Source organism: Musca autumnalis, unplaced genomic scaffold (genome assembly GCF_047663935.1).
Source record: "Musca autumnalis isolate F117 unplaced genomic scaffold, ASM4766393v1 scaffold_4, whole genome shotgun sequence".
Lineage (NCBI taxonomy): Eukaryota > Metazoa > Arthropoda > Insecta > Diptera > Muscidae > Musca > Musca autumnalis.
The window spans coordinates 117,075,200-117,088,172 of NW_027411977.1; the positions used below are offsets into that span (position 1 = coordinate 117,075,200).

The 12,973-nt window shown below is 37.6% G+C and overlaps 1 protein-coding gene across 15 annotated transcripts in view; it reads left to right on the forward strand.

Moving 5' to 3' along the window:
- The window catches only part of LOC141403343 (uncharacterized), a 564,369-nt gene that overhangs the window by 451,186 nt on the left and 100,210 nt on the right, over positions 1-12,973 (forward strand). For all 15 annotated transcript variants that reach the window (XM_073985610.1, XM_073985614.1, XM_073985615.1 and 12 more), the window contains one exon: positions 10,465-10,631. In XM_073985610.1, the coding sequence (XP_073841711.1) occupies positions 10,465-10,631 (167 nt within the window). The remainder of the gene's footprint in view (positions 1-10,464; positions 10,632-12,973) is intronic.

Genomic DNA, 12,973 nt, shown 5'->3' on the forward strand with positions numbered 1-12,973 from the left:
TTCATTCTCTGACTCAAAGGTCTCTGCTATCAGAGTAGAATATTTTTAATATAAGTAAATATGTAACAAGTACCAACGCCCTTAAGGGCTTATACCTAGTTTTGCAGATAAAAAAAAATAATTTTTCATGAATTTTTTTCAAAGAATCTGTCAAAATTTTTAAGTAGTTCTCTCGTTCATCTGAAAGAGCACATCTTATACTACTTTTGGAATTTTTGTTGTTGAACAATATTGCATAGTCTTATGGTAAATGGCTCCCCGCGAAACCCATTTTTTCATCTATTTCGGTGGGATATTGAGGCCACAACCTTCAAATACCGATAATCAGGACGTACCGCTCTATGAGGGCTACATGAAGGCGTGGACCTATACCGACAAGTTTCAGGCGAAAAGTTTTATACCCCCAATGAAGACTATAATAATATATAATAATTGTTCCACAAACATCCCATACGGGACAAGGGAGACTTCTCTCATATCAATGAGTGCACCCCGATTCATATTAGCTCAAGGATATGGGACCTACTGTTTATCGCCGAGTTCGAACGGCGTGTCTTAAGACACCACTTGTAAAGAAGTTTTACATGGCTGGAATACTCAGGAAATGTCGCCAACATTACAGAGGGGTATTTTGCCACCGTTGAAAATTGTTCGATGTGGCTTGGACGGGGAATCGAACCCACGACCTTCAGCGTGCAAGGCGGGCATGCATACCATTGCACCACGGTGGCACCCAATGAAGACTACATATCAGATATCTGCCACTTCGGTGAGATATTGAAACCACATCTTTCAATATACCGAAAATCTGGACGTACCGTTCTATGGGGGCTATACCAAATTTCGGCCAATCGGAGGAATATTGACGCCACAGCCTTCACAATACCGATAATTTTGAGGTACCATTCTATGGGGGTTATTTGAAGACTTGAACCTATACCGACAAATTTCAGGTGAAAAATTGTATACCCTCAACGAAGACTAGATACCAGATTTCAGCCATTTCGGTGGGATATTGCCGCCACTACCTTCAAAATACCGAAAATCGGGAGGTACCGTTCTTTGAGGGCTATATGAAGGCATGGACCTATACCGACAAATTTCAGGTGAAAAGTTGTTTACCCCCAACGCAGACTAAATACAAATTTCAGCCATTTCTGTGGAATATTGAGCCCACAACCTTCAAAATACCGATAATCGGGAATACCGTTCTATGAGGGCTATATGAAGGCGTGAAACTATACCTACAAATTTCATAAGGCCCTCCTAACCTATATGCATAATTTTTGGTGGATAAGTCTCCATATCGCTGGGAACCCTAAATACCTAAGTAGCTAAAAACTTAAAAATACCTGAAATCGGGATGTACCGATATATTGCGGCTATACCAAAACGTGGACCGCTATAGATACGGTGGCCAATATTTTTTGATGAAAAAATAGTACATATACAAGGGTTACTACATAAGTTTCTGGCCTAGGCAACAATACGAGTTGCCAAGCGCCATTTCACATTTCCACTGGAAAGTTTGACATGTTTTACCATAAGCTTACTCAATATGGTTTGACTTTTACTTGTGAACATCGCCATGATAGAATCATCCTTAGACATTTCTTCTTGCATATAAGGTTTATTCTCGTTGGATTCCGTGTCGATCGGTGCAAGAAATTTCAAAATGGGTCTATTCTTCAAAAGAATAAAAAAAAAATGAAGGTTCTATGCATATGAGCCCGAAGGTAAACCGCAACCACGTTTTGGAGGTGTTGCAATGGTAGTGGAGAAAATGCTTCAACAATTGGTTTGAGCGCTTGTATGTATGTAGAAGTCTTGCCCTCTTACACATTGATGAAAAGTAACAGACCAAAAAAGATGACGGATATTTTGTAATACTTTAACACAAAAATTCAAAAAATGTTAATGCTTCTATTCTTAAAAGCCTATCTTCGAAAATTTTAAAGCCAACAGAAAAATCAGTATTTCCATTTAAACCAAGAAAATTGGTGTGCTCCAGTACTGCAGGAATCCACAATTTCATTGGATTACCTATGAATTCACATGTATTTGTAAAACAAATCAAAAATAGAGGACATAGAGTACGTGCGACGAAAATAGAGGACAAATAGAGTACGTTAAAAAAATAGAGTACGGACACCTAAAATAGAGTACTGTACTCTATAATAAAGTACGGTTGGTCACCGTAGCTATAGACCATCTACCAATTTGATCTGCCTGCATACAAATTACGCATTTTTCCAAAGCGTCTTATTTCATTTTTTTATTATTATTATTACTTTTTTTTTGTGGAAGCTAGAGATTACCACAGACAGACGAAAACGGACAGATCGACTGAGAATTTTACCCTCATCAATAATATATAAATACTTTAAAGAATTTATTGTAATGCGTTACACCCTTATATAACCCATCTATATTTTCGCCCAATTTCATCTATTTGATGCACCCCATGACTGTCCCATGTATATTGAAATCGTGGTTATTCTTGTTGTAACAGCGTGTGATATGTTTGTAAGTTCGTTTTTCTGGTTAATCTGGCCCTGGTTTATCTTCAGTTCTAGGAATGTTGCTGCTTCGTTGGGTTGTAACCAAAAAGTTAAAGTAGGGTGTAGTGCGTGTCTGTGCCACATGCAGAGCATATGTTTTGCACAGATTTATCAATACTTGCCCTATAGGAACTTAGACGACTATCCCAAGCGTAGATGAGCCAAAAATACTCTGGTTTGTCGTGGCAAATGACGCTTTTCAGCCGTGATACATGGGGTATGTTCTCCGAGGACCGAATATCATCCTAACCTGGGGAATTGCCCGTTTTACTATACGGGGCTTGGTCTTCTTGTTCCTAAATTGCACGCACGACTTGTGTCCACACATATAATTAATTATGCAACGTTTCAAACATGGCCGGAGAGTTGCCTGCTCAATGTCCTCTTTTGATAATTCGAGCGTCACCAACATTGTCCTCTCGCACGGCTCTGATTGAGTCCTCGACTAATATGTATGGAGATTGCATGCAGCGCTGTTGTCATGCGTTGCTGCTTACGGAACCCATGCGGATGATCGGCAACTGGGTAGCTATTTCTGACGCTGGGTAGGAGTAAAGCCTCAAGAGATTTTGCTAAGCGAAATCGGTCTGTAGAATTTACCTTTGCTGATGACATTGGCAACATCATCCATTGTAAATTGTGGTAGTTCCTCACCGGCAGAAAGAGATCTAGTGCGTCGTAATACTCTTCTCTTCGCCCTGTCACGGTTCGGGGTACTCGACTAACTGCCGATTAAAATAACTTGCACACCTCTTCGGATAAGCCAGCGCAACATCGCCAAACCTGACAGGTCCTATCTTCCTTCTTTCCAGGGTTTGAGGGGGACGTAAGCGTTGCCGTCCGTCCGTCCGTCTCCAATGTTGTAACTCTTCAGATGATTTAGCTACTTGTTCCACTTATGCTCACCCAACAACCTGTTAAGTTCCAGTGACAGTTCCTTGACTCTGGGGTCACTGGGGTTGGATGGACGAAGCTCATCATGCTTATTTGCTAATCCCGTTGCCTTTGCTGTGAAATTTTGATCTCACTTCGGGTATTCGACCAGGAGAAATGTGGCGAGGGGCTGCAGCAGTGCTGATGTCTCGGAGCGTCCTCTCGGTTACCCAAATATCAGAAGGGTTGGGCATGTCTCTGAAGCGGTGATTAGAGTTCGCTAGTCCAAATACCTTTTCCATGATTGAATAAAGTACGGAGTTCGGAGGTGATGAAATCGGGCGGTCTGCTGCTGAAGACAATTTTGGGAAGATGTTGTGAGCCAAGAGAAACGACGGATTGCAAGGTGACTTCCTTTGTCAAACCAGGTGACACGAAGGTTATGTCTGGAGAACTGTGGCAATACCCCACTGTGGTCTCCCACAAAAACAATTGTACAAAACCTTCGGAATTACAAACAAAAATATCATTGAGGTAATATGAATCGGGGTGCACTCATTGATATGAGAGAAGTTTCCCTTGTCCCGTCTGGGATGTTTGTGGAACAATTATTATATTATTACAAACAAAAATATATAAACCTAATGTTTTATTAACTGTAAATAATAAGGCCAAAAAATACTAATAACTATTAAACAATTAAATGCATAGTTTTCGTTTAATGAATATTTATTGATCGAAAGATAGCTGCGTACTACTATGATGAGTATTTAATGCTTATTATACTCGTATTTTATAACTTGCGACAAGGTTTTATATTTATATGAAATTATGTAGTTGTTTATATGATGTATTTTAGTGTGAACAAGTGAAAATCGCGTTTCGATTGACCGGGCCGAAATTTGTATACTATGCACCATAAATTACTATATTGGAATCAAATTTCAACCGAAAATCTGGCGGCACCGTTCTACAGGGGCTATACTAAAACGTGGACCTACACCGACAATTCCGTGAAGAAATAAATGTTACCTAAACCTGGATATTCTAGATTGGGATAGTTAACGAACATCGTAAGCATCGTTATATGTATATGTATCAAACGTATGTATGATGTATCAAACGTTGACCTGTACCGATAAATTTCTGGAGGGTTGTTTTTAACTCCAACGAAGAATAAATACTAAAATTCAGTTATTCCGGTTGAATAATGTGGCTAAAACTTTCAAAATACCGAAAATTGGGAGAGCCCGTTCTATGGGGGTTATATAAAGACATGGAACAATACCGGACAATTTCAGATGGAACATTTTATACCACCAACGGAGACTAATCACAAAATTTCAGCCGTTTCGATGGGATATTGATGGTACAACCTTCGGAATACCGAAAATCGCGAAGTACGCTTCCATGGGGGCTATTTGATAATTCTCTTCTGCAATATTTTATACCCCCATGGAATTCTAAACACCAAATTTCAGTCATATCAGTGGTATATTGAGGGCACAACTTTCAAAATAACGAATAACCGTTCTATGGGGGCTATCTGAGGACGTCGACCTTGTGGCTCTGTACCACCTAACACTTTGTGAAAGATAACAAGTAAAGAAAATTAAAAAAAAAACATAGTTCGTTTGAAATATAAAAAAATTGAGCTTTCAAAACTTTTGATAGAAAATGTTTTAATTCGTAAAATAATATCGAAAAGATAAGAAGCTAAATTTAAAAGATAGTTAGCTTGAGCCAGGCTGGGGTTCGAACACACGTCCTTGAAAAACACATGGAAAAAAGTGTTGTCACGGCGTGTTAGTGTTCAGAACCAAACTCATAACTTTCAAAGGATACGCTAAGCGTTTGTCATGAAAGCCAAACAAAGATTTGAACAAAAAATGCAACTTTGTAAAAAACAAATTGCATTTGAAAGAGGAAAAAAGTTAGTTGATAGCGAAGCCGCCCCACAATCGATGTGTCTGAGAAGCCTTCTTAACCAAAGGCGAAACATGTCATGTCACACAGTGGTGGTTGTGTGGGTTCGTATCGTCGGCTTTCCTTTTTTAAAAAAGCATCTTAGTCAGTAAGCTCGTCTCTAACGAGAAATGAATTAAAAATTAATAAGAAATGACCTTCGTCTAATGGGTAAAATTTTCAAATAAAAATATAAATGTTATTGTTAATAATGACTTTTAACTAAATACCGCATTATTATTGTTGAAACATAAGGTAATCTAGGTTCACATGATCACATAATATCTCTACGTCCTGTCGTTCTTACTTTCTTTAGCTTCCTCTATCTAAATTCACTATCATCTTTAAAATAAATTATGTAACCGGCAGTCCGCAAAACCCTCCCATTTTCCCTGAGCAAGGCCGGAACTGAGTTTAGGACAGCGGTTTCGTTACAACCTATACCGACAAATTTGAGGTGGAAAGTTGTAAACCCAAGCTTTAATCTTCTACCAATTTTCAGCCCATTTGGTGGGACATATAGGCCACAACTTTCAAAATACCGAAAATCGGGAGGTATCATTCATGGGGTATATGATGACGGTGACCTATACCGACAAATTTCAGGTGGAAAGTCTTATACCCTCAACGAAGACTAAGTACCAAATTTCAGCCATTTCGGTGGGATATTGGGGACACAACCTTGAACATACAGAAAATCAGGATAATGGGGGCTATATGAAGGCATGGACCTATACCAACAAATTTAAAGGAAGACTAACTACCAAATGTTACTCATTTTGGCGGGATATTGGGGACACAACCTTCAACATACCGAAAATCGGGTAGTACCGTTCTATGGGGGCTATATGAAGACGTGGACCAATATCAACAAATTTCAGGTGAAAAGTTTCACACCCCCAGCTAACGCTAAATACCTAATTTCAGCCATTTCGGTGGGATATTGAGGACACGACCTTCAAAATACTGAAAATCGGGAGATACCGTTCATGGGGGCTATATGAAGGCGTGGACCTATACAGACAAATTTCAGAGGGAAAGTTTTATACCCCAAACGAAAACTAAATACTAAAGTTCAGTCATTTCGGTGTTAAAATGAGGCTAAAACATTCAAAATACCGAAATTTGGGATGTACCGTTCTATGGAGGGTGCATCAAAACGTGGACCGAACCAATAAATTTCTAGGGGAAAGTTTCGTAACCCCGAAAACGACTAAATAGTAAATTTCAGCTACTTTGGTGAAATAATGAGGCTAAAAGATTTAAAATACCGAAAATCGGGAGGTAATGTTCTATGGGGGCTATATCAAAACGTGGACCGACACCGATAAATTTCAAGGGGAAAGTTTCGTAGCCCCGAAAAAGTCTAAATACCAGATTGCAGCCACTTCGGTGTGATTATGAGACAAATACCTTCGAAATACCAAAAATCGGGATGTACCATTCTATGGAGGGTATATCAAGACATGGACCTATACCGACAAATTTCTTAGGGAAAGTTTTGTAGCCCCGAAAACGACTAAATAATAAATTTCAGCTACTTTGGTGAAATAATGAGGCTAAAAGCTTCAAAATACCGAAAATCGGGAGGTGATGTTCTATGGGGGCTATACAAAACGTGGACCGATACCGACAAAATTTCTGGTAGAAAGTTTTGTATTCTTACACAAGACTAAATTCCTAATTTCAGCCATTCCGGTGTGATAATGAGGCTAAAATCTTTAAAATACCGAAAATTGGGATGTACCGTTCAATGGGGGGCACATCACAAAGTGGACCGATACCGATACATTTCTAGGGGAAGTTTTGTAGCCCCGAAACAGACTAAATACCAAATTTCAGGCACTTCGGTATGATTGTGAGGCTAAAACCTTCGATGTACCGGAGCTAAAACCGGGATGTACCGCACTATGGGGGGGTACATTAAAACATGGACCTATACAGACAAATTTCTGAAGGAAAGTTTTGTAGCCCCTAAAACGACTAAATAATAAATTTCATCTAGTTTGGTGAAGTAATGAGGCGGGGTGAGTACATAAGCTACCTTGCCTGCTTACCTTGCTTGCATCTGATAAAAGAATAAAAAAGAAAAGGGCAACCCATTTCGAAATTTGCTCGGCCTTCTTTATTCTTTTATTTTTATTATGTCAGAAATGAAGCAGGAAAGCAAGGCAATCAGGCAAGGCAGCTTATGTACGCAGGCCTTAAAAGCTACAAAATACCGAAAATCGGGAGTTGCCGTCCTATGGGGGGCTATATCAAAACGTGGACCTGTATACTCATTATACCCTACACCACTATGTGGGGAGGGTATTATACGTTGGCTTTGGCCAAAAAGTTTGTAACGCATCGAAATAATGGCCGTAGACCCATACAAATATATACCAAAATGAATGTTTTGACGAGCTGAGTCGATCTGGCTATGTCTGTCCGTCCGTCCATCCGTATGTCCGTCTGTCCATCTAAACCTTGTTATCACGCTACAGTAGTGCGATTCTCAAATACATTTTTTGAGTTACCGACAAAAATCGATAACATTAAAACGCAAAATTATGAATGAAAAATTCAAATAAAAGTTGACAACACTTTTGCTTTCGGTAGAACTTTACGACTACTTTTTATTGGTCGCTAACTTACCGAAAAATATCGTTAACTACCGAAATTATAAGCATTTTAATTTTACCAACATTTGTCGGTAACTCAAAAAATGAGTTAGAGAAACGCACTACAGGTCGCAATTTTAATCCGATCGTCACCAAATTTTGGGTGTTGATCCAGGAGGGGGAGAAGCCTATTGATTTTGTTGATGGTCGGATAATATTCAGGGGTCGGAATGGGCAAAAAACTTATTTGGAGAAAAAGTTAACATTTTATATCAAAGCGAATATCTCCGCTTCTTTATGGGGTATATCAAAAGCAAAACCTGCTAATGAAAGTAAAAAATATCACTTTTGCAGCGATGTAACGCAGGTTGTCGTAGGTGGTCAAACAACGAAGATATCGCAATAGCCGCTAGTAGAACAAAACTTTTAATTTTTGCGATTTTAACAATAATGACGAATATCACAGCTTTGGTTGGGGAGCTTCCAAAAGCAAAATCTGACTATGAAAGTAAAAAATTCCATCTTTACAATGATGTAAAGCAGGTTGGAGTAGGTGGCCAAATAACGGAGATATCGCAATAGTCGGTAATACATCCCATTTTTCCATTTTTTTGTAATCACGCTACACGTCGCAATTTTGATTGGATCGTCGCGAAATTTTGGCTGTTAATGGGGGTCCCACAGAGGAAAAAACCTATTGATTTTGGTAATGGTCGGATATTATTCAGGGATCGGGATGTGAAAAAAAACTAATTTGGAGAAAAGGCCAACGTTTTATTTCAAAGCGAATATATCTCTTCTGTAATAAGTATATTGAAAGCAAAATCTGGCAAGGAAAGTAAAAATATCACCTTTACAACGATGTGAAGTAGGTTGTCATAGGTGGTCAAACATCAGAGATATCGCAATAGCCGGTAATGCATCCCTTTTCCAATTTTTTGTGCAATCACGCTACAGGTCGGAATTTTGATCGGATCCTCACGAAATTTTGGAGGTTGGTGGCGGTCTTACAGAGAAAGAAGCCTCTTGATGGTTGGCGTACATCCCACTTTTCCATGTTGTTATTTGAGTTGTACTGACGATGCACTTAAATGCGTTTCAACAAAATTGACTTGTACTAATGAACACATTCAGAGGCGCTAAGCTATCCCAATTTTAAGATTTTGAATTTTACCAGTCAAAAGCTTATGCACAGGGGTAGTGATGTAGGGTATCAAATAGTCGGCCCCGACCCGACTATAGCCTTGGATCACTTGTTTTTTGGTAGAAATGTTTCTTAGCATCTGTAAACACCAAATACCCACTTTCTGTGTTCAAATGGGACTAATACACTCAAAATATCTCAAAGTGACGTGTACCTATATGGGGCAGTTATATGGAGGCTATACCAAAACGTGGACCTATATAAACAATTTTTGGTTGAAATGTTTTTTAACCTGTGGAAACACAAAATACCAAATTACAGCCAATTCGGTGGTCAATTGGGACATATATCTTAAAAAATCCTTAAAAGGACGACGCGTAACGCGTCAGTTTGTATGGGGGCTATACCAAAACGAGGACCTACATAGCCCGTTTTCAATACCATAAGTCCTAAGTACATACAATAGATTTTACCAAAATTTCATCCATCTACTTCAATCCGTTCGGACGCTAGAGTGATTTCCACAGAAGGAAAAACGGACGGACATGGCTATTTTGATATAGAATTGTACGCTGATCTAATATATATATATTTTGTAGGGTCTAAAATTATTATTTCCGTTTATAACATATTGAAATATTCCTCGGCGATCCTATGAAGTATATATTGTTACGAATGTAACTGGTAGATTTAAGTAAATTTCGATGAATGTCTGTTAATTTAAGAATTTGAATTGTACCGTAAATTTTTATTCAGCATTCAGTTGATTTGTATCGGTTTTGCAACAACTACTACTGTATGAAGTTTCGTTTGTATTACTTGTTTCTGAACAAATTAACAAAAATTTCCAAGAATTAACAATTCTAATTAGTTTAGTTGTCTCAATTAGATTTATATACATAACTATGCACATAGTAAAAGTTATTATAGCCTTAGCCAAAATCACAACTAAAATATGTGCATATTTTATTAATACTGTTCAATGAAGCCCTTGAGATATTTATGCATAAACTAATCAAATTATGCGGATGAAATAAACCCCAAATCGTTTATATCTGGTTTAGGTATTCATTTGAGGGTTTTTGTGGATTTACAACAACTCGATTAGAAGAGAATGAAGAGCTTGAAGCCATAAATCACACACAAATTAAGTTTAGCTACTTGTATTCTTCTATTGATACTAATGTATTTACTGTGTAATTATTAATTGAAAATGTATTTCCCTTATTTCTTTTCATTTTTACAAACACAAACACTCACCGTACTTCCGCTCACTTCCGCCAAATGTCCTGTGATTCGTTGGCTTTGAATGAAATAGGTTACAAGCGTGTAGCTTGGCCACCAGCCAACGAGGAAAGGGTTGTACGTGAATTTACACCACAACCCCATGCTCAATACACGGCACCATTGTATGCCCCACAAACTCAGGAAGAAAATCAACCTCAACATTATCAGCCAACTGCTGCTGCTGTACCATCAACACAGGTAAGTCCAAAAAAAAGCTACACCATAAATTAAAGTGTAAAAAAAAAATATGTATGTCTGTGAGAGGAAAAAAATTGAAATTATTTTTTTGTTAAATGTGGTGACCTATATAACAAAAAAATATATATAACACTCTATATTGATTCCTGGTTAATGTAAACTATAAAAATCTAAAACAAACAAATGCATAAAAAGTATTTTAATTGCATTGCAAAAAAAAAATATTTTTTGTTGTTGTTGTGTGTTTTATTACTTAACTTTAATTACTCGATCTCCTCTTTGTACCACGGAGTCAGTCAGAGAGGATAAAGTTAATGTATCCCCTGGCAGTACTTAAGTCCAACAACCCCTCAAATGCAACAACAATAACAAAGACATGATACAAACTCATCATATTGTACATCGCTGCCAGGGGATATTCATTGAGAGAGAGTCCATTGTAAATATATTCCAATATTTTATTTTGTATTTTTTTCTGTGTGTTCATTTTAAGTTTTGTATAAATATTATTACTTTTTATAACAACCTTTTTTTAACAAAATGTGTATTGTATATGTATAAATATCATTGTCGAAAAAAAAACAATAAATTTATATTTTTGTATACGTGTATAAGGAAGGTAAGTTATGCAATAAATAAATTTTTATATTTAAAAAAATGCATAACTCAAATATTTGTAATAGCATTTATATATTTTTTGTATGTATGTACCTTATATATAGGTTCTCACAATGTTCTAGAGCTGATAGGCTGAAATTAGTTTGTCATTTACCTTAACAAATATTATACCCTAGACAGACGGCAGCGTTAATTTGCATTAAGATCTGAATTTAATTTTACCATGACAGACAACAGTTTCTACATTTATGAAACAGCTGATTGCTGGTAAACAACGTTTTTGTTGTTGTTTGCAATGCAAATTGTGTCTCAGAGCATGAATATGCTCTCTCTCTCTTACATGAATATGGACTCTTTTTGCAGCATTGCCATATTGAACTACCTAAATTCAATTTAAATTCAGTTTGATTTTGTGCATTAAGAATGTGTATAATGCACGAATTGATTAGAATTAAGGCAGTTAATGCAAATTAACGCTGCCGTCTGTCTAGGGCATTACAATTGATATTGCATATGTATGTATGTACTTACATATAAGAATTACTGCCACATTTGACGAGAGAAAGGAACTTCTTACCTCTGCTATCGGCCAAATACATTGACATTTCTCTCAAGTGTGCGTGTGACCTCATGACGAATAGTGCACAAAGAAATAAACGAAATGATTAAAACGGTTGAAAAGGGGTTTTACAACTTCCACAAGACTTAAAGTTGACAGATTGCTTAAAGGCCTTAAAAGTCACATTTTACGAAATTTACATCTTGTTTAAACGTTTATAAGCTGTAATTTAATTGCAGAAAAAAATAATTAGTTCGATCAGGATTAACTTTATCTTGCGGAATAAACACTTGTCACTAAGAGTACGAGTATATGCTCGTATAAATTGAAATTTAAATGCATGGTAATATGTGTGACTTAATGAATATTCACATCTGCACAGTGTAACTTTTCCAACCAAATTGACTGTAATTTATAGAGCGCAGCAAAAAGATAAGTGACAGGGGATTCCGGAAGAAAACATACTCACCAAATACTGAAGTAATTGTTACTTACAAAGCACAACCTTAGACACGGTGCTCTTGAACCAACTTTGAATGAAAAGAGCTTACACCTGGGAAGCTTTTGCGGACTATGAAACTACAATGTTGAGAAAAATCAAAAAACAAAAAAATCGCCGGAGCGCTTCGACTTTAAACGAATCTTAAAAAAAAGAAAACTCAAAATATATGAAATCGGCCGGTCCCTCGATATTAGGGCTATACCAAAACGTCTACCGATGTCCATAATAATTGGTGGAGATTTTTTTTGGCAATTTGGAACCCTAAATGCCAAATTACATCCAATTTGGGCGGGAAACATCGATAAACCTTCAAAATACGGAAATCCGATGGTAGCGTTATATCGGAGTTACTCAAAAATTTGGACCTTCCTATACCCGCAGTAACCCCCCTCTGGGCGGTCTGACTATATATACATACGGCTCCAAGATGGAGGAAGGTACCGGTGCCGGTGTCTACTGTGAAAGTCTATCACTTGAACGCACATACAGGCTAGACAGCAACTGTAGTGTGTTCCAGGCTGAAATCTTCGCGATTTGGAAGGCGGCGGAATTGATTAAAAATCTGGATGCATAAATCTTTGAACCAGTGACTATCTATGTGGATAGTCAAGCGGCTCTTAAAGCCATCAAATCCTGCAACAGCTCTGGATGCGCTAACTAACG